At 35.7% G+C, this 23,401-nt stretch overlaps 1 protein-coding gene and 1 pseudogene across 5 annotated transcripts; both read left to right on the forward strand.

Annotated features, from left to right (window-relative positions):
- Positions 1 to 9,776: 9,776 nt before the first annotated feature.
- On the forward strand, positions 9,777 to 21,859 carry LOC149556989 (pentatricopeptide repeat-containing protein At1g11290, chloroplastic-like). 4 transcript variants are annotated; one of them, XM_089831636.1, is made up of 3 exons: positions 9,777 to 12,256; positions 12,348 to 12,909; positions 13,118 to 13,411. In XM_089831636.1, the coding sequence occupies exons 1-2, from the start codon at positions 10,073 to 10,075 to the stop codon at positions 12,378 to 12,380; spliced, it is 2,217 nt and encodes a 738-aa protein (XP_089687762.1). In that variant the 5' UTR covers positions 9,777 to 10,072; the 3' UTR covers positions 12,381 to 12,909; positions 13,118 to 13,411. The 4 variants fall into 4 exon arrangements, with proteins under 4 accessions (XP_089687762.1, XP_089687761.1, XP_089687760.1 ...); XM_089831635.1 differs by adding an exon at positions 21,791 to 21,859 and having other exon boundaries at positions 9,782 to 12,909; positions 13,118 to 13,181; XM_089831634.1 differs by adding an exon at positions 14,310 to 14,494 and having other exon boundaries at positions 9,782 to 12,909; positions 13,118 to 13,181.
- Positions 19,107 to 23,066, forward strand: LOC149556990 (putative 12-oxophytodienoate reductase 11; annotated as a pseudogene). Its single transcript, XR_016364588.1, has 4 exons — positions 19,107 to 19,136; positions 21,791 to 21,875; positions 22,059 to 22,238; positions 22,321 to 23,066. The product of XR_016364588.1 is annotated as a putative 12-oxophytodienoate reductase 11 (transcript).
- Positions 23,067 to 23,401: the final 335 nt, after the last annotated feature.

Below are 23,401 nucleotides of genomic sequence, written 5' to 3' on the forward strand. Positions count from 1 at the left end.
TTCCATGAGTTTGGAATGCTTGGATGTTGGCTTAGAGCTCCCTATCCATGGAGTGCAAGAGAGTATATTTCAAGAATAAGAAGGCTCTCAGATGAGCCTTAGAGATACTCTTCTTGCTAGTAAGCCATGCAATGGGAGGTTCCAAAGAAAAGATGCAAGAATGCAAATGTCCCAAGGAGTTCCTCAAGGATACAATGCAAATGAAGATTAAGCTAGAATGAAATGTAAAGTGTAGCTATGCTAAGCATGTATGAGAGTGTTGCAATCCAACTATTAGACTATATGATTTAAGCTACATGTAAAAGTGAAAGCTAAGCTAAGCTAGAATGTCATGGATGAGAGAATGTAGACAAGAAAGAGAAGTTCTCCACAAAGCTCCAAAGAAACCTGTTAGAAAACCTACAGCATAACAATATTCAAAAATGATGGATGGATCTTTTGAGGGGGAAAGCTCTCTCCCTTTTAAAGTCGTACAGACGGTAGAGATCAAGATGAAGATGGTGGATGATCAACTGTGGAATTTGAAAAGAGGAGTGATCCATGTGCACACACAAGTCAACCAATAGAATATAAGTTGACTTGTCATATAAGACAAAAGTCACAAAGCCTTTTTTTTTAATTGCAAAATGGAAAAAGGACTTTATGTGTGCACTTTAAGTGGGTTAGAAGAATGGGGTCTTTTATTTAATTAAAAGGGGACATGTTCTTTTAATCAAATAATGAACTTAGGATAGCATAGTCAAACTATAGGTTGCAATCAAATAAATTGATTATTAGCAATTTGGTCTAGGTAAATGATTAAATTAATTTAGCCAAAATGTTGAAAAGGGGGCTAATAGTCTAGATGACCATTTTTAGGTGATTACATTTGCCCCTTTTTGACTAATGTGTGATCGATCTAGGACCACATTATGTCAAAGAAAATAGAAAGCCAAGTAGGTGGTGATAGATATAGATATCTGATTTCAAATAATGAAATGCAGAAATGGATAGCAAGTCCTGAATGCACAACCTGATAGCAATAGTACTGAACACTAGGAAGATGATGTTAGGATCTGAAAAAAAATTTAACACCTAGCAAATTGAATAGATCGAGAGCAAGTGATAAGGTCAAACAAATGCTCCTAAGAAATAGATAGTTGTAGATTTCAGTGATAGAGTATTTCTGCCCCCTCGGGATCAAAATTGAAATGAGGTAAGGGGATGCAAAAACTAGCTAGACATGAGAAAATTAGAATATAGCAATGTCCAAGATGACAGATAGATGATTAGAACCCAAGAATGACTATAAAAAAATTGATAAAATGCCCCAGTTTGACTAGAGTTGACCTTGAAGGATATAGCATAAAAATTAGGTTGAAACAAGTAGAAAGGTGATTTTAGACATGAAACAGTGAATTGAAGTAGATATGAAGTATGGAAATTATGAAGACATGAAGAAATGAAGATGCCCCAGTGATGATTTAGAGATTAGACCTCAAAAGGTTAGCTAACTGCTCAGAAGAAAGTAGAATTTTAAAAGACAATTTTGACCATCAAGATGAACTCAAATTTGTATTTCGATCCTAAAAATGAATCTAGATGACCATTTTTAGGTGATTACATTTTCTCTAACAACATCCAAAATTAAATTATAAGCCAAAAGAATGAATGAAAATATACAATTGATCAATCCTCATAGAAGGAGATCATAAAACCTAAAAGGGAAACCCTAAGAGCTAAATGACATTTAATAATTAATATTTAGTTATATAATAGGAATGCTCGTGCATAAAGGGAAATCTTAAGAAGGGAGTAAAGGTAATTTAATAAAATGAAATGAAATTAATCCTTTAATTTAACATTATTGATAGGAATTCTTTGCGAGTTCTTATTAACATGAAAAGGATGATATACATATAATGTGACATGATTGAGATTATCATAAACACAAGAACTTATCCATACAAATTTTAAAGGTATTAATTGCATATAATTACTTAACATTGTCTTACAATAATAGTAGTGGTCAATGATTACTCTCTTCTATTTATTCTTGTCTTTGGTGAAAGCAACATGTAATGTTTGTTCATGATCATTTTTATTCAGGGTCGAGGATACAACAGACACACCTACCAAGACCATAGACCCCAAGTTGAGAGAGGAGGGACATGGAGAGAGCTATGGGCTTGTTCTGTGTTAGTAACAGTATACATTTTATTGTTACAACATAGTCGATTTAAAGTTAATCTTTATAGTACAATCATTTTAATCCATATTGACTTATACATGTATGTGATCTTCATTCATGTTCATTTGATGACTAAGGAGGAGCTTAGACAGGTCGATATTGTAATGCTCTTGGCTATTTCATTTGGCCTTGAGACATCAATGATACATTATGTTGTGTTCTTATTGCTTTTCTATTCAATTTTGGAATATACATGGTTTCTAATCTTTCTTTCCTTTTGCTAGTATCACTTGGTAGTGGGGGACAAAGTGCAAGGGGTGAGCCATAATGCATTGACAAGGGAAAGGTAATTAGGTGTTTTTAAAGTGATTAAATATCAATACATAGTTATAGCTTGTTGTGTGTGGAAATATAATTTAATTACATTCTTTATTGTACAGGGTGTGGCCACTAGTGATGAGTCCAGGCATATTCAACATGTAGACCCTTGGACATTTCCATTCGTAGTGAGAGCCCCATCGTATATATCATTTATTTGTTATTTTCCTTATTTTCATAAATATTTTCAAAACTAATTTCCATGATATTAACAACTAGACTTTTGTATCTTGTAGGAAACACCTAGTGCCCAAGAGGTTGGATGTCAAAGTTATGTATCTTTGTTAATGCAGGTGATGCTTCTAGAGGAGGAGACAAAAGAAGTAAGTTCTAGTTTGAATTCTTGATTATATGTTATAAGTTTAGTATGATATCACTTATAATGTTATAGTTTAAATTGTAAATCCATCTCACAACCATACGTGAACATATACAAGCCACAACCAGCAAGGTTTGATCATTGCTGATGACATATGAGAGGAATCCTGACTGCCACAAGAGATCGACAAGAGAAGTAAATGATGAAAGTTTGAAATTATAAATCTCCATAAAAAAATGATCATTATGCATTTGAGTAATTTTATATTAGATATGTATAATCAAATAAATTCAGTAGACTAACTTTGGGTTTTCCTTTTTTGTTTATGTAGGAGGCATCCAATCCACATAGTGCAACAAAGAGGTTGCATTTTGATGACCCAACAACAACATATGATAGTATAGTTGTCATAGGATATGTCATGAGACATTTTGAGATGACATATGCCATATTGTATATAGAAACTTTGATATTATACACATTTTGATAGTATGATAAGCCATATTTTGTATATAGATCTATGTATTTTGATATATATTTACGTAATTTACCTATGGATACATATATTTTGATATATAATTTTATAATTTTTGTGCACATGGATATATATTTTAATTTATTATAGTATTGTTTAATTTATTGTGCATCATGTGTATTGTTCATATTTATGGAATATCATGTTTTTATATTCGATTCAAATGTACTAATTTGTGAAGAACATTTTATGAACCTTTAGTATCAAATTTTAATGCAATGTTTAATTTAAAATTATATCATATGTTAAATTTGAAATGATGTCTACTATCCCTTAAGATGTCTACAATTAGCCAAATCCATGGCCAATTTGGTCTTAGGAGCCCATCTTTGGTTTTAGGGGACACTTCAGTATGAGGTGGTCATGAACATTTGAGGCTCTCCATGATCATAACAACGGTGTCACTAGGGTTCACCCACCCATCTAAAGCTAAAAAAATTGACGATTTGATGCTATGACCATTGGTTTGAAAGTTATGTAGTGATGCACCAATGAACTCATGTCTACTACAAGTTTTGGCATTAGGCAAGACCGATGTGCCAATTCCAAACAGAATGTGATCTCTCCAAAATGAGAGAAGTTATTTAGACCTTAACATTACCATCTTGTAGCATTTGATGTTTCACTAATATCCCACACAAGATCTGAGTAATGACCCTCATAATATTGACCTCTAAGGAGCATCTTAGCGAAGCTTTAGTACAGGGTGGCCATGAATGTTTGAAGCTATCTATGGTCAGAACATAGGTGTCACTAGGGTTTAGTCACCCATCTGAAGATAACAATGCTGACGATTCAATGCCATAATTAGCGATTTGAAAGTTATGCAATGATACGCTAATGAACTAAGGTACACTGTAAGCTTTGGCATTGGGTGAGATCACTATGCCAAATCCAAATGGAATGTGATCTCTCCGAACTGAGAGAGGTTATTGTAGGCCTTAGAGTCACTATCTTGTATCATTAAATGTTTCACCAATAGCTCACACGAGCTCCAAGTTATGACAGACTCAGAAGATTGATCGTCAAACACACTTAGAGCATCTTAGGGACACTTTGATACATGGTTGCCATGAACGTTCAAGACTCTTTGTGGTTAGAACAAGGGTGTCACTTACCCACCTGTGACCCATCCAAAGCTAGTGGTGTTGATAATTTGATTAGTAGTTTGAAAGTTACACAGTGGTGCACCAATGAACTGAGGTACACTGCAAGTTTTGACATCGGTCAAGATTGTTGTGCCAAATCCAAATAAGATGTGATCTCTCTAAAATGAGAGAGGTTATTGTAGACTTCGACATCACCATTCTATAACATTTGATATTTTACTAATATCCCACACGAGCTTTGAGTTACAATTGGGAGAAGATTGACCTCCAAATGCACTTAGAATATCTTAAGGATGCTTCGGTATGGGGTGGCCATGAAGGTTCAAGGCTATCCATGGTCAAAAAAAGGGTGTCACTAGGGTTCAACCGCTCATCCAGAGCTATCAACGTTGATTTGATGCCACGATCAATGGTTTGAAAGTTATGCAGTGATGCACTAATGAATTGAGGTACATTGCAAGTTTTTGAGATTATTTTGCCAAATCTAAATAGAATGTGATCTCTTCGAACTGAGAGAGGTTATTATAGAACTTGACATCATCATCTTGTAGCATTCAACATTTCACTAATAGCATGCACAAGCTCCAAATTACTATCCTTGAAAGATTGATCTCCAAACACATTTGGAGCATCTTAGGGACAGTTTGGTATGGGGCGGCCGCAAATGTTCATGGCTCTTCGTGGTCAAAATAGGGGTGTCACTAGGGTTTACCCACCCATCTAGAGCTAATAGCGTTGACAATTTGATTCTACAATCAATAGTTTGAAAGTTGCGCAATGATGCACCAATGAACTTAGGTACACTACAAGTTTTGGCATTGGGCGAGATCGTTGTACCAAATCCAAATGGGACGTGATCTTACTGAAATGAGAGAGGTTATTGTATGCCTCAACATCACCATCCTATAGTATTTGATGTTTCATTGATATCTTACACGAGCTTCAAGTTACGACCCTCATAAAAAGCACACTTAGAGTATCTTAGGGACGCTTTGGTATGGGGTGGCCACGAACATTTGAGGCTCTCCGTAGTCAAAATAGGGTTGTCACTAGAGTTCACCCACCCATCCGAAGCTAAAGGCGCTAACAATTTGATGCCACAATTAGTGGTTTGAAAGTTACATAGTGATGCACCAATGAACTAAGGTTATTGTAATCTATCCAAATTGAGAGAGGTTATTGTATACCTTAGAATAGAATGAACTGAGATACATTTGCATTTGGAGGTTATTGTATTTGGATTTGGATAGATCACATTCTATTGTGATCAGCATGGATCCTACTGATTAGTTTATTTCTAAGATGCTCTACATCAAATTGGTATCAAAGCTTAAAGACCTTGAGTGTGTGGGTAGAGCCCCGAGGGAGGCAATCCATACTAGGACCTTAGAGATTTGATATTTGTTTTGTTGCTAAGTTCTAGTTGCATGGTTCTTATTAATCAAAGCTATAGTAAGAAACTATATGTTTGGAAGACCTAAGGAGGGGTCTTAATATTTTCTCCATCAAGATGAAGCTGGGTAGAATGTGTAAAGAGAGAAACCACTAAGAGAGGTTATTGTCAAATCCAAATAGAATGTGATATATCCAAATTGAGAGAGGTTATTGTATACCTTAGCATTATTATCTTGTAGCATTTGACATTTCACTGATAGCTTGCATGAGCTTTAAGTTATGACCCTCAGAAGATTGACCTCCAAATGCACTTGGACATCTTAGGGACACTTCAGTGAGGGTGGTTACGAACGTTCAAGGCTCCCTATGGTCAGAACATGGGTGTCACTAGGGCTCAACTGACCATCTGGAGCTAATAGCTCTGACGATTCGATGTCACAATCAACAATTTGAAAGTTATGTAGTGTTGCACCAATGAACTGAGATACATTGCAATTTTTTGCATCAAATAAGATTGTTGTGTCAAATTCAAATAGAATGTGATTTCTCTGAATTGAGAGAGGTTACTGTAAACCTCAACATCACCATCTTGTAGCATTTGACATTTCATTGATAGCAATAAACATACTTCACACTTTTAAGACCTAAATGATTCTCTCATACACTCTCAAGATAATCATTCTAAGTGAAATCCTTCATTCGTTTACTCGTAATATAATTCTGAGGTAATTGTATACCTTAGCATTACTATCTTGTAGCATTTGACATTTCACTGATAGCTTGCACGAGCTTTAAATTATAACCCTTGGAAGATTGACTTGAAAATGCACTTAGACCATCTTGGGGACACTTCAGTGAGGGGTGGCTGTGAACATTCAAGGCTCCCTGTAGTCAGAACATGGGTGTCACTAGGGCTTAATTGACCATCTGGAGCTAATAGCTCTGACGATTCGATGTCACAATCAACAATTTGAAAGTTATGTAGTGTTGCACCAATGAATTGAGATAAACTGCAAGTTTTTGCATCAGATAAAATTGTTGTGTCAAATCCAAATAGAATGTAATTTCTTTGAATTGAGAGAGGTTATTGTAAACCTCAACATCACCATTTTGTAGCATTTGACATTTCATTGATAGCAATAAACATACTTCACACTTTTAAGACCTAAATGATTCTCTCATACACTCTTAGGATAATCATTCTAAGTGAAATCCTTCATTCATTTACTCGTAATATAATTCTATGAGCATCAATACATGAGAAAGCATAGCAAAGAAACTAGGCCGTGACAATTCATCACGATGTAAAGTTAGAGCTCTATCCTGTGCACACAATGCCAGGTTCATGGCAGCATGCAATCTAAGCTCAAAACCCTAGCCACAGGAACATATGATATTGAAACGAGTAAGTCTACTGCCTATCAGAAGACCACTTCCATATCAGATTTGAAATAAGCATGAAATTTGATCTTTTCTAATCACTTTCCAAGCTGCTGTTATTCAGAAATGTTCAATAGTATCTCACATTCAGAATTGTTCGTGATGGTACCCAATGATGAGGAGATAACAAAAACAAAGCCTATAATAGGCTCAATATTGGATGGAAAGAAGAAACTAAAAAAACTACATGGAAAATACCAAATATGAACAACACCTTACAGGTTACATGTGTTCATTCATGGCAAGCACATAGGGATGTTGCCTTACCAAACGCATGTTTCTTCAAACTATCATTCTTGCAAATGGCCATGAAGAGAGTAATGTACATTCCTCCTACCCGCTCTCCACCACACTTAGGCCACTTCACATGGTGTTCAAGTGAGCAAGAGGCATTTTCCCCCAAATAAACTTCTAGAGGTTCTTGTGTGAGTCTAGCTTCCTAAAGCAATAACTTTTAAACCAAAAAAAAATGCTACTTCTACTTTATTCAGAAACCAATAGATATGATATGCGTCCCTAATCAATTTGCAGAGTGAACAAAATAAAACCAAAACCAAGTAGCAAGAAAGCACTACAAATATTATTTATTTCATCTGTTCAGGGCCAGATAATAATCTTTTCAATATCTCAGTCCTTCTTCACAGAAAAGAAAATCTCAAATCATACTCTCCCAAAAGATTTCTGAGAGAATTTATAAACAAAGCCAAATAGTTAAGAATTGGTTTTGGCAACCACCAGACTCATAAAGGTTTTGTTTAAACCTTTACTAAAGTTATAACAAAATATTAAATTAAGCCCTAAAATTAAACACCACCCTAAATGCAATGCAAACCCTAAAATTTAATAATAACAAAAAAATTTTAAACACCATCACAATTGCAAACCAAAAATTCCTGTGCCCAACAATTGCTCCTGCAACATACTCCCGGGGGTGAATTTTGTAGCAAGTCCTCTTGGAGACCAACTATTGTATATCCCCACGTTGCCTTAGAATTTCTGTTTCTGGCAACCAAGTAGCTTCAGAATCTGGAAGGCCCTTCCACTTAACCAAATACTCCATTTGTACTTTGTGTCTTGTCCTCATTGGTTCCCTACTATTGATGATACTTTCCATCTGGGGTTTTTCTTTAGAAGGCAATTCTTGAATCCAGTCATTTGATTCATGTGCTATTGCTTCTGTACCAACTTCTTTGTTTGAAACTTTATACAATGTGAGATTCGAGACATTAAATATAGGTGAAATAGCTACATCTGGAGGCAGTGCCACTTTGTAAGCATTTTCTCCATACTTTTCTAAAATTTCACACGGTCCAATCTTCTTCATCATCAACTTTGTACCTTCTTCCACCTCATTCTCCTTATCCTTGTTACTGGACCCCTTGAAATCCTTCAACTTCTCTTCCAGAAGTTCCTCCATCATCTTTTTGATGGCATCTGGAGTCATACTTTTCAGAGGCATGGTGTGAGCCTCAGCTTTAGCCTGTGATTCTTCTGTAGACATACACTTCCCAGCAAGATCTTGTCTCGCTCTGATACCAATATGATGAGGAGATAACAAAAACAAAGCCTATAATAGGCTCAATATTGGATGGACAAAAGAAACTAAAAAAACTACAAGGAAAACACCAAATATGAACAACACCTTACAAGTTACATGTGTTCATTCATGGCAAGCACATAGGGATGCTGCCTTACCAAACACATGTTTCTTCAAATTGTAGCCCATTCTTGCAAATGGCCATGAAAAGAGTAATGTACATTCCTCCTACTGGTTCTCCACCACACTCAGGCCACTTCACATGGTGTTCAAGCGAGCAAGAGGCATTTTTGCCCAAATAAACTTCCAGAGGTTCTAGTGTGAGTCTAGCTTCTTACAACAATAACTTTTAAACCAAAAAAACAATGCTACTTCTGCTTTATTCAGAAACCAATAGATATGATATGCATCCCTAATCAATTTGCAGAATGAACAAAATAAAACCAAAACCAAGTAGCAAGAAAGCACTACAAATATTATTTATTTCATCTGTTTAGGGCCAGATAATAATCTTCTCAATATCTCAGTCCTTCTTCACAAAAAAGAAAATCTCAAATCATACTCTCCTAAAAGATTTCGGAGAGAATTTATAAACAAAGCCAAACAGTTAAGAATTGGTTTTGGCAACCACCAAACCCGTAAAGATTTTGTTTAAACTTTTACTAAAGTTATAACAAAATATTAAATTAAACCCTAAAATTAAACACCACCCCTAAATGCAATGCAAACCCTAAAATTTAATAATAACAAAAAATATTTAAACACCATCACAATTGCAAACCAAAAATTCCCTAGCACTTGCTTGTGCAGCACCCAATCAGCAAATAAAGAAAGTACGGGGGAGTGTTTTAGTTAATGTTATCTCAGCGGATGGCCCGTGGCTATACAGCCACGAAAATGCACTTTCTTTAGATTGCTCTTTCTAACTTTTAAAAAAATTGACAAAGTCCTCTCCTTCGTAAGGAAGCGCATTTTCGTGGCTGTATAGACGTTGCCCAGCGGATGCTCTGAAAAGGAAGTACCTATAACTTCTACAAAAGTAGTGCAGTGTGAGGAAAAGGAATAATAAGTGTGGATGTATGCTATCTGTTATCATACACCTCACTTAAGCAATCTATTGAAAATGCTTTTCTGGTAGACAGAGAATGAAATATACTGCACATTTCCATGCTCCAATTACAGTCATAAAATGCCATTGCCAGCCACTGCACGTCTCAATCTCACAAAATTGTGTAGAGAAGGCCAGCTGAAGGAGGCGCTGGACATTCTGCTTACTACACGTAACCCACCTGGAGAATCCTTTACATATCTTCAATTATTAGAGACGTGCATTCTCAAGAACACCCTTTCAGATGGAAAAATGGTTCACTCTTTCATCGCTCACGGGATATCTGCATTTGCTACATGCACAACTTTTCAGAATAATCTTATTAACATGTACGTCAAGTGTGGAAGTTTGGGTTATGCTCGTAAAGTGTTTGATGAGATGAAAAAACGAAACATTGTCTCATGGAATACGGTTATTACAGCATACCGAAGGCATGGCTATCCTCACGAGGCAGTCACATTGTTTTACCAAATGCAACAAACAGGTCTCCAACCGGACCATTTCACATTTGCCAGCGTACTCCCAGCATGTGCCAAATTGGGATATTTAGAACAGGGTATGAACATCCATCAAAACATAAAAGATCGAGGAATCTTGTCGGACGTGGTAGTTGCAACTGCCCTGGTAGACATGTATGCAAAATGTGGAAGCACCGACAAGGCCAGCGAGTTGTTTGACGGAATTCCTAAAAAAGATGTATTCTCATGGAATGCGATGCTAGTTGGATATGCACAAAATGGGTTTGTTGAAAAGGCTCTAGAAACTTTCAGGCAAATGCAATTGACAGGCGTAACGCCAAATTCCACATCCTTTGCTAGCATCCTACCTGCCTGTGCCAAAATGGGCGGTTTGGAACAAGGTCTAGACATCCATAGAAGCATTACGGAAGGGGGATTTTTGTCGGATGTTGTAGTTGCAAGTTCCCTGGTGGACATGTATGCTAAATGTGGAAGCGTACGAAAAGCATGTGTAATCTTTGATAAAATGTCACAAAGAAATGTGGTTTCATGGAATGCCATGATTGTAGGGTATGCACAGAATGGGCTTGTCAAAAAGGCTTTAGAAAGTTTCAAACATATGCAATTGGCAGGTATAAAACCAAACTCCACAACCTTTGCCAGCATCCTCCCTGCCTGTGCCAAAATGAGAGCTTTGGAACAGGGTATAGCCATCCATCAAAGCATAATTGAAAATGGGTATTTTTCAGATATAATAGTTGGAAATGCTCTAGTAGATATATATGCAAAATGTGGAAGCATGCACAAGGCACATGAATTGTTTGACAGAATGCCTCAAAGAGATGTCATCTCATGGAATGCAGTCATTGTAGGATATGTACAAAATAGCCTTGTCGAAAAGGCTTTAGAAAGTTTTAAGCAAATGCAAGTGGCAGGTATAAAGCCAGATTCAACAACCTTTGCCAGCGTCCTTCCAGCCTGTGCCAAAATGGGACTTTTGGAACAAGGTATTGACATCCATCAAAGCATAACGGAAGGGGATTTTTCATCAAATGTTGTAGTAGCAAGCGCCCTGGTAGACATGTACGCTAAATGTGGAAGGATAGACAAGGCATGTGAAATGTTTGACAAAATGCCTCAAAGAAATGTGGTCTCATGGAATGCAATGATTTTAGGATATGCTCAAAATGGGCTTGTTGAAAAGGCTTTAGAAAGTTTCAAGAAAATGCAATTGGCAGGTGTAAAGCCAGACTCCAAAACCTTTGCCAGTATCCTTCCAGCCTGTGCCAAAATTGGAGCCTTGGAACTGGGTATAGACATCCATCAAAGCATAACTGAAGATGTGTTTTTGTCAGATGTTGTAGTTGCAAATGCGTTAGTAGACATGTATGCAAAATGTGGAAGCATATATAAGGCACGAGAACTGTTTGACAAGATGCCTCAAAGGAATGTGATTTCATGGAATGCCATGATTGCAGGATACGCACAAAATGGATTTTGCAAGGATGCTCTTGAAATCTTTGAATCAATGAAGCAATCTGAGACGTATCCTGACATCGTAAGCTTTTCTTGTGTTCTATTTGCATGCAGCCATGCAGGTTTAGTGGATAAGGGCTGCACATACTTCAATCACATCAGTAACCTTGATCACATTACACCTACAGTTGATCATTATGTGTGCATGGTTGACCTCCTTGCTCGTGCTGGCTATCTTGAGGACACACTAAACTTTATCATTAAAATGCCAGTCAAACCTGTGGTGGTTCTGTGGATGTGTTTTCTTGGTGCCTGTAGATCACATATGAATGTAGGTTTAGGAGTATTTACAGCAATGCTGCTTTTTGATTTGGATCCTAAGAATGCTGCAACTTATGTTCTTCTCTCAAACATCTATGCAGAGGCTGGCTTTAGGAGTGAAGTTGAAATGCTAAGGAGATTTATGAAAGATAGAGGAATTAAAAAGACCCCTGGTTGTAGTTGGATTGGAGGTCATAAAATGGTACATGTTTTTCATGTTGGGGATAGATCACATCCACAGACACGGGAAATCTATGCAAAGTTGGAGAAATTGGCTTGGGAGATGAAGGCGGCAGGGTATTTTCTGGATTCAAGACATTCCCTTAATGATGTGGAAGAGGAGGAAAAAGAATTATTTCTCTGCCACCATAGTGAAAAGTTAGCAATTGCATTTGGTTTGTTAAACACACCCCATGGAACAACTATTAGAGTTGTTAAGAACCTCCGAGTATGTGCTGATTGCCACACTGCAACAAAATTTATCTCCAAGATTGTTGCTAGAGAAATTGTTGTGAGAGATGCAAACCGTTTCCATCATTTTAAACAGGGACAATGTTCTTGCAGAGATTATTGGTGATGCTCAGTGAATGCTTATGTGAAAAACAGACTTGCAATATGATGATGAGCACCATGTCGGACCTGCAGTAATAATGAAGGGATAAGGTTTTGTTTTCAGTTTATAGAATGTTCTATTTTTGTTATTTTTTATAATAATAGATTTCTTTTATTTATTGGTGATATAAGTCATACCATTGACTGCATAAAATTAGCTGAAGGAAGTGCAATACAGATCACTGTTTCTGTACATTGTTGCGTATAAGTCATAGACCTGTTTTTATGATAACATGGATGTTTCATTGAATTATTTCAGGAAACCTGCTTATGTTTGAAATCAAAAGCTGGAAGAAGAGGTGGACAATGGGAAAAAGTAAAAGGTAAGAAACACTTTTAAGTGCTTGAACGGATGCTTGACCAACAGGAATAGAAAGAGAGGCGGTCTCACAATTTTTGTTTTGTTTGGGTTATATCAGGTTGAGCATTTGAGAGTAAAATGCATATTCTTGATTGTAGCTTTCGTCTCCTTCATGGTTAGATATTTTAAAGTCGCTTTACTTCCCTTTGCTTGATGAGATAGATAATAAATTTCCGAGTTTATTGTTTTCAATTTAATTTAATGTTCTCTACATTTCTTTGCTTGGGGAGATAGCTAATGTTTTAATTCACAATTACTTTTAATTAGTCCTGCCTATCTAAAGGTGGAGACTAATGTTTTCACATGCCCTTCTACAATTAATCCACGCTCTTGAAACTGTGTGTAAATCTTTAACCTATGGTCGCTTGAAATAATTCTATTAAAACACAATTTTACACATTTATTCCTATTTTATGATTGCTTAATTTTTATGGTAGTTCTTTTTGTTTCTTTTTTAACAAATTTGGGAAAAAAATGTGAACAGTCCACATACCTAAGTATCGTGGGCAGGTGGCAATCTTAAAACATTTCAGGTGGCTGGTATATCCTTCCACATTTTGTATGCATTCCTGCATTTCATGAGGACCATATCTGTTGTGGGCAGCAGAAAAAGGAGCCATATCAATGGCACCCTGTATGCGAGGACATCCCTTTCTTGTTTATTAGATTGATCCCAGGTTCAGCAGTTGTTTCTGTCGCTCAATTCTATTATTTTTACTCAGTCTACTCTCAAAATAGGCTGCTCAACATGCTAAGTAACTCACATGATTTGAATGATTTCAAGGCTTTGTTGAAAAATAATTCATTTCTATGAGGAAGCAGACAATTTTAAAGAATAAAACAGGCTACAAAGCACGTTGCAGTCTTAGGGCTTGATAGCTAAAAAATTAGGATCACTTGGTATGGTTTCTGTGGTCCAATTTTGGTGTTTTCTGATAGTGTTTATATGATGATAATATGGTTTTTCTAACCTTTAATACTTGAGATTGCTGAGTAATATGCATATCAGGAAAGCATCTTGTTTAATTTTGCTTCTATTAATATTTGAGAATGGCAGAATGCATTGTTATTGGTTAACAGTTTTTTTCAGGTGTTATCTCCTTGAACGGTCTCTAGAGGAAGCAGCCTCAAGCTTTTTGAGGAGTTAATTTACCTCTGCAACCATCAAGCTAGATGTTAATGTGTTGAAGCTTGAGATATATATCCAAGAATGAACTTTGTGTACTCACAGCAATGGAAATGGGCACGAGAAATATAAGTTTGTGCTTTTGATGATGTGAAGCTAGTGCATTTATTGAGTTTCTATGTTGTTTTGGTATAGGAGATTGATAAAAGGGAGACTTTAATCCCACCAATAGAGCAAGAAAGCATTAATCTGAATAACTCTGGAACAATGAAACGTCTTATGAACCTTTCTTTAAAAACATTTGCATTTTATATATTCTTCTCCAATACCTGCTTTTTTAACACGTCTAAAAATTAATAAACAGCTGATCTTGCGGCTGGTTTTTGGCATATCTCTTGCCATCACTCAGTTTGTTTTGATTTGGGTTTTATGCTACTTAACCCAGACAGAGAGAAGAGCTTAATGTAAGAAGTTGAATAGATTGCATAATAGCATCTGAAAGTTTCTACTTCTTTGTGGGTAAGCAAAATGTCTCTGACCATGATCTATCTTGGGGATGCCAAAAATAGGCTCCTAGCTGGCTTGGTACGCATCTGTGAACAGTCCAGTATTAAAAGTCACCATGCATATTTTCATCCAGCGATGGTTGTCCTTTTATTATTATGTTTTGGGACTCCACATAGCACTCAAAGGTAAGGTCCATTTAGACCTGCTAGTGGCATTCCTTTCCTTTTTACTAGAAGAAGCAGCTTCCATCGGATTCCACATCTGTCCCCTTTGTGGGTTGCCTCCTTCATTGTTAACCGGTGTAAATGTTTGAAAAGTCCAATCAAATATCTTCCTTTTTGGGGTCCATCTTACAGGTGTCAATTTGGGGACCTTGCACATGCGGCATTTGTCCTCTCTTTAGCTGTCTCTCCAGCTATGACATTTTTTACCTCCAAGTTTCATCAATCCTTACTTAGATTTTGAATTTCCTAATGGATTGTTAGGATGTTATTGTAATTCAGTTGTGCATTGTACACTCCATGTTTTCTGAAGAGTGGTCTAGAAGTTAGTTTCAAAATGTCGGAAGGTTCGAAGCTAGATGAGGATAAAACACAATCGCAACCACATATACTATTTAAAATACACACTTAGAAATCTCTAAATTCTATTACGGCAATACCTACCACTCAAATGGACATCCTTCATAGAGCTTAGGTCTGAAAAGATTAATGACTTACCACTTAAGTGACTCTGGGCTTCTATTATCTTAATGAAGGCTAGGTTTTCAATATGCCATGACCTGGTCCTTCAATCAATGATTATTTGATATATGATATATTTTTTCAATTTCAATTCATTATCAAGACCAGTAGGCCTTATGAACTTCATCTAAGGTATTATAGTTACTCAGATTATCAGTATACCCCTAGAAAACTCTTTCAGTTTTCTCTGACCAATCTAGAGCTCCTATTAGTAGATATTTCTCCCAGTTCTCTAATATTTATACTGTTGTGTCCCATGGGACTTACCACAAGAACAACAATATGAGCCTTCTACAAAATAGTGAAGGAAAAATAGATGGAGAGAAAAACTCTTAGCTAGAAAATGAATATCAATTGGGAGATTGATTTCTGATATTTATCATGGTCACACCTGCAATACTTTCACACGTCACTAGTTTAAAAATCCAGGGCTTTTTTTCTAGGTCTAAAATTAGTATTGAGTTGAATTAGGGGATAATCATAAACTAGGTAGCAATTTTCCATTTGAGAAAGAGTTAGAGAAGCAAGGTCTAGGGAAAATGTACCATTTAATCTTAGAAATGAAAGCATCCTAGGTTCTAGAATATCAGAATTACAAAGATCTTTGTAGGGCAAAGGGTGTCCAGCTAAGCAATGATCCAACAGAATAATAATAGTCCAGAAATGGTTGAAAAATTTAGGAAATACTTGTCATTCTGTTGGTTCCCAAAACTGCAGATTGGAATCCTATAAGCTTTGCCCGCTCGATGCTGAGATATCCAACTGGTTAAGGCCAACTTAACGGGATTGATCGATGCAGTCCAAATCCATTGCGCTTCTGGTTCTACAAAACCAAGGTGGGTATACTTGATCTTGGACAAAACACTTAGATCCAAGATGCTTATAGCAGATTGATTAGAACGCGAATGTATTGAAAGTTTTCCTAACGGCAAGAATTATAGAAAAACTTTAAACTTGAAAATTATGAACTAAGAATAATAAATGTGATAATGTTTTTAAATAAAGAATAATTATAGATTAATGCAACGAATGAGTATGTTAATCTTTCAAAGGCAAGAAATGAAATAGTTGCCAACATATGGATTATGAATCAAGAGTAAAAGACCAATGCTTAATTAAATGGGCAATCAGAGTCAATATTATAAGTTGAAACGTACAACTTCATAAAGTTCAATATATTTAAGCTATAAATCAGATTAACAATTCAGACACGACAGATCAATTATACAAACACAAATTTTAAACTAGTCTAGAATGCGCTTTAACTCCTATGATATGGAGACAAACTAAACATAAATATATAAATAATTAAATATTTTACCATATTTATGTTTATCAAATTTAAAATGCAATAATGACCTAGTTCACTTATCCGAATATTAAAATATTTATAGAAATTAATAAAAAGACATATTTATAAAGGACACAACTTGATAATAATTTAAAACTCTAATACAAATAAATTAAAATAAATATTTCTTACTGATCCAAAAATAAGATTGTACTAGAGACACTCCTTATGAATGATCCATCCAATACAGTTCGACTCCAAAATTGCACAAGAATTTATTCGATAATCCACCATCCATAGGCTTAGTTCAAAAAAAACATTTCTTTACCAATGAAAAAATATAATATATCAAATGAGCATGAATAGAATAGAAGCTTGTTTTTTGAAAAATGAATGAATTAGTATATAATGTGCTCATACTTATATATTTTGGAAAGATGTCGGGTGCTTTTCAAACATCACACCCCTTCATAACAAATAACCGAATATAAAAATTTAATATAGTTTTGACTTAACAATTTTATAACTTCATGAACAGTGGCATATATGATTCAGATGCGAGAATCCTTTGCCCCAATTTTGCGCATGTCCTCCTTTGTGCATCCTTAGTGACCCATGAGATCAAAACCTTCGATGGACTTCATTGTTTTCCATTTTTTTAATAACTACTCCACGCCGTCCAAAATCCCCAATAGCTTTTTCTAAATAGCAATCGTATCTCACCTGGATTTCATTGCAATACTTCATGGTCTTGAGTGACATTATAGCACCCTAGTTTCACTTGATTGATCATAAAGATTAATCGCTCAACTTTCCACCCTCCTGTGAAATACCATGAGTTTGAATAATTGAATCATAGATGATTACTTTTGGAAGCACATCTTTGACGGCAAATCCTTTCATTTTCTCCAACTTTCTATGCCTCTACAAATTTGGATGGAACCTATTCCTAGTGCTATCCTTTTAACCTGCAAATTTCTATGCACAAGGGTTCTCTTCCGTAACTCCTTTCCATGAGCAATCCTCCTATGGTTGCAAATAGGAAAATAGATACGGCGGATCCTGTGTTTTTGATTTTTTTATTCTTCAATGTATCCTCCTTGCATATCCAAAAACCTGCATCAATTACAAAGTACTATTAGAGATAAATCAAAACACTTCACCAACAAATTATAGTAGATAATATGGCTCGTGGCCTTCTTTGGACAAAAGAGACTCTGGGCGGTATCCAAAAATTATTTAATTCAATTAATCAAACCGGCATGTGGAGGCAGGCATAGGCTTCATGCTGTAGGTGAGGAAAATGCTCAAATCCTTTGTATATACTATATGCTTTCCAAACTTATTATTGTAACTGAAATGTGATACGGGTCAAATTCTGAAGATTAGGATTATATCCAATCTTGCCTTCAAATTCTTGCTCAATGAACTATCAAATTTTATTACACAACTATATTCATTTTCTGTGGCAGAGATCTTTGTTTTGTCTCTAAGTTGCTTTTGCTGCACGAATTGGCTGACCTGAGGCTCAAACCATTAAAGAGTTCTCATTTCAATACACATATTGCTTCTTGCCATGTATGTACAGTAGGGAATTGATAGTTTAGAAACCCCCAATATACAGATATAAACTCCAACACATTGCCTCATCCAATCTGCCACACATACTCTGCCATAACCTGTTGTTACTGAATATTTATGATGCCTGTGTGATTTACCTCTGCATGGAAAATATAGTTACTGTTAACATAATGACAGGACTTCATGCATTGATTGCTGACCATTTTACATATAATAATCTATGATAAAACTCCATTGCAGAACAGACTTTAGCAGGAATGGGTTAATTCCTGCATATCTGACTATATCTCAACCAGTTCTTTGGGAAAGACTCTTCAGCTAAACATATATCAAACACAGTCCTTATAGAAAAAAGGTACTACCTGTTACAGCATCATCCACAAATTGATTGAAAACAAACGAAATCCTCATTAACTTGGAAAACATTGAGTGATTTTCTGGACCAGATTCTCTTATGCATATAACATTCTTCATGTTTCACAATTAATGAGGTTGGGTATTAATCTGAAACTTCACCATGATGAGTCTGATATCAAGCTATTCTGGATAGTGATGAAATGCATGCCTATATGAAACAATTTCCCTTTCCATATTCTTTTGATCATAACTTCGAGTTACTTTGCATGATTTTATTACGGAATGAGCACTGAACAGAGACAGCAAGCCCAGGTATGTTGAATAGACAATATGTGTAATTATCTCTGATATCAGTAATATTTTGTCATGACTGCATCCTCCGTCCAGCAAGTTCTGTTTGTGAACTTAAATTTCTGAATCCCTTCTTGCTCTAGACTTCATATTTACTCAATCTTCAATAAAAAAATGGAGATCCAAATTTTGGGCTCCATCACATTCCACCACAAATCTTTGTCTTTTATATTTTTATCTACTCTGATTGTGATTTTGATAGAAATTATCAGTGTACTAAGCACACCAAGACCCATAATGCCAATTTACAAAATACTAACAAATTTGAGAAGTTGGAGATAAACAATCACAATGATAACCCATTTTGACATTTTAAAATAGAAAATATGGGACACGGGAAAACTTAAGCATATTTGATTAGGTTACCAATTTGGGTTCCGGGACGAGTTCAGGTATGAGAACCTGAAACGTGGGTACATGATGTTTTTTAGGGGTTTGGGTATGTGTGTTTATATATATAAGCATTACATATACAAAAAAGTAAGAGTACAAAATTGTATAACTAAATCATTTTGTAGTATGATGCTTGATCATTGATTAATGCCAAATGCCAAGTATATACATTAAAAATTTAAATACTTGACCATAGATCTATGTTAACTATTCTAATGAAAACCATTACATTGAATTACTTAATTACAAAATGAAAATATAGTTCATGAAACATGATTCAATGTTCATCAATCATCATAGGGATTATTGAAAGAATCATTATCTATGGGATTTTCAGCAGCTGCTAGTAGATATTCATTATCAGTTCCACTAGCACTAGATGCATCATGTGCTATGTCGTCATCGACCACATCAACCATAGTGGCTTTAGCAAGATCCTTAATGCTTGCATCCAAGTCGGTAGACTTAGGTGTTGCATCCCAAAGCTTCTTTGCCCATTTCTTGTATTGCGGATCCTTACGTGACAGAAGGCACAAATTGGTATGAATATACACTAAGTCTTCATCTTTTTTCTGCAGCCAACTGGTTACGCTTCACTCAGTGGATAAAGGAGTGTGTACTTCAATTCCCACTCAACAGAAGAAGAGCTTGCAACCTAGAGAGAAAACCGACAAGATTAAAAATAAAAAACACAACATAAATTCAAGAATGTTAAAATGTTAAATTTCTATAATACAAGTGGCCAAAAAAAAAAAGAATTTACTTGTGAGAGGATCTTGATTGCAATAGGTTGGAGGTACATATAATTATGACTGTGGAGGTACCACCTTGTAATAGCATCCATTTTGCATTGGTTATTGATAGCACATGGGGAAAGATTATTTCCCAAGACAAACAATCCAAATTCTTTCCTAACACTTGACTCCACATTTGGACCACTGAAAATTCTACTAAATGCCCTCTTGTACCCATTAGCAAATTTAGAATCTCTATATGGTGGCACACTACCTGGGATAAAAAGTACTTTGTGAGCTATAGTACTTGGGAGATAGAGCATATGCAAGGAGGTGCAATGGTGTGGTTATCTTGTTCCAACGATGTAGAACAATAGCTTCCACCCTTTGTAAAAGTTGTTTTCAAAATCATTCTCTCCTTTGTATTACTAATTTTTTTCCAACATTGTGTCCATTGTATCATGACATCCCCCAAACATGGTTCATATGTATCAACAAACCGAAGCTTAGACATGATAGTGTTGGTGAATTTCAATACACATTTCATACGAAGCCACTAATCATCATTCAATATCAATGCGGTCACCTTTTGGACCCTCTCTGAATTTGATTGCTTCCAGACACCCCATTTATTGCTTCTGACCATTTGACCCAATGCCTCTTTCACCTTCACAAGTCATCTTAGAACAATAGTGGGAGGTGCAAAGCAAGTCTCAACAACTTAAAAACATGTTAATAGTAAATTAGTAACACATTTAAAATATATAAATAACACAAAAATATATTTTATTCAATTAAATGTAAAACATGACAATATGATACATGCCATTAAATAAATTGAATTTTAAAATTTACCTCCAATAATCCAAATTTTGAAAAGGTTTTGAAAATTGCTTGTGACATATGGTGGTTCATCACAAATATTTGAATCTCCTCATCATCCTCGTATATTTCTTTCACCCACTCTATTTGCGTGTCAAGTGCTTCATCACCAAATTGAGTGAGCATATGGCACACATTGTCCAAAATACTTTTTTTATTTGGCCTCTACCAAAGCACTTGCAACTTTGCGAACTTTTGCATTGTCTATAATTACGCCGAGAGGCGTTCTATACAATGGCAGCACAAATGCCTAGCACGGGAATATGCCAAGATTCCTTGTCAATAAAAAAGATTTGGGAGTAGTTACAAACTTTCAAGTTAAATATTAAAAAAGAATTCTCAAAATAATAGCTGGCCGAAATAATAGGAAGCCAAATGGAGGCCGAAATAATAGGCCCGAAAAAGTAAGACCTGAAAAAATAGGGCCCGAAAAAATAGGGGCGAAATAATTTTGCATGCACATTCATGCTTATTTTTTGGGGGGAGTGGGGGAATTTGAAACAAATTCGTGGAATGTGAAGAGACATCTGTTGGGGGATATGAGGAGCCTTTCAGAAGTTATAAAACCAAGGCTCCTCATTTCATTTTCATTTTATGTTTTTGCAGGAAGGAAGAGGTGGAGGTTATTGGAGGATTAGATTGGAGTTTTTGAATAGGAGTAAATTGAAGTTTTGGAGTAACATTTTTGCAGGTGAGATTTCTATTTTTTATTTACATTTTCATTTAGATTTAGATGTAGATGTAAATTGAAATTCAAAATTAGTTATAATATTCTACTTTGATTTAGATTTCAATTTTAATTAATTTCAATTTGGTTGGCTCTCCTCCACAACAAACAGTGTATTGTGTATTTAATGGGTGCATTGGAATGCAGATTATCAGCCTAATGGCCAATCTCCAGTTTCCTCCACAAGCAAACCAATCTCTGGAAAGATCCCTCTTCCGAACCGAAAGGATGTGGCAGATTTCTCTCCTCCCCGGCCTCTGAAAACAGAGGAAATTCCCAATATAGTTGCTGATTTTCGAAATGCTGCTAGGAATGCAATAGATGCAGGTATGTTTTTTTATTCTGATCTATCTTGGTTTGAAGAAGAGAATGTTCCTTTTGTTGACATAATCAGTCCTTTTACGAATAGGGTTTGACGGTGTTGAGATCCAGGGGCGCATGGGTACCTTGTGGACCAGTTCATGAAGGACAACGTGAATGATCAAACAGATGGCTATGGCGAAACATTGGAGAATCGTTGCAGATTTGCACTTGAAGTTGTGGAAGCAGTGGTGGATGAAATCGGAGCAGAGCATGTGGGAATTCGGCTTTCTCCATTTTCGGATCATGTAGAAGCGTATGACTCAAATCCAGAGGCACTAGGACTTCACATGGCGGAGGCTCTGAATAAATATAAGATATTGTACGCTCATTTCTTTGAGCCCAGGATTGATAATTCGCAGACGACGATAGCGAGTGAAAAGAGCCTGATTCCCATAAGAACAACATTCAAGGGGACATTTTTGGCTACAGGGGGTTATGATCGGGATGATGGTAACGAAGCTATTTCCAGTGGCAAGGCAGATTTGATTGCTTATGGCCGACTGTTCTTGGCAAATCCGGATTTGCCGAAAAGATTTGAGGTGAATGCGCCCCTCAATAAATACCACAGAGAAACATTCTATACTTCCGATCCTGTTGTTGGATACACAAATTATCTATTCCTCGAATCTTGAGTGCTTTTGATATGTCCAATGTAATCATACCTTCTCCAGATATTTGCAAGCCAGAGTTCTCATTCAATTTTCAGACAATTTATCTTGTGTTAGAGATCAATTGATTTTCAATACCATGAAATATGATAAGTCAATATTGGCAAACTTTTTTAAAGAGGAAGATTCATTTGCGTTGAGCATTTTTTGTCTTCTAAATTTAAATTTAAATTAGTGTTCATTGAAATATCCGAGAAAACATAGATGGTATATCTGAACTTTAAATATTGAATATAAAATTTATTATTAATTGTGATTTAAGGATGTATTTAAAGTATGAAAATACATGTCGTATTAGCCGTTTTTACACCTTTGAACTGTATAGATGGGCTAAAAAAATTGTAAGAACAAATGAACTGATAGGGTAAATTTTTAGAGAACTATCAATATGACAAATAAATTTATTATTAAACTATCAAAATTTGTTATTAAACTCTCAATGTTTGTTATTGTTATAGG

This window comes from Cupressus sempervirens, chromosome 5, assembly GCF_028749045.1.
Source record: "Cupressus sempervirens isolate cs-2001-9-10 chromosome 5, ASM2874904v1, whole genome shotgun sequence".
NCBI classification, from domain to species: Eukaryota; Viridiplantae; Streptophyta; class Pinopsida; order Cupressales; family Cupressaceae; genus Cupressus; species Cupressus sempervirens.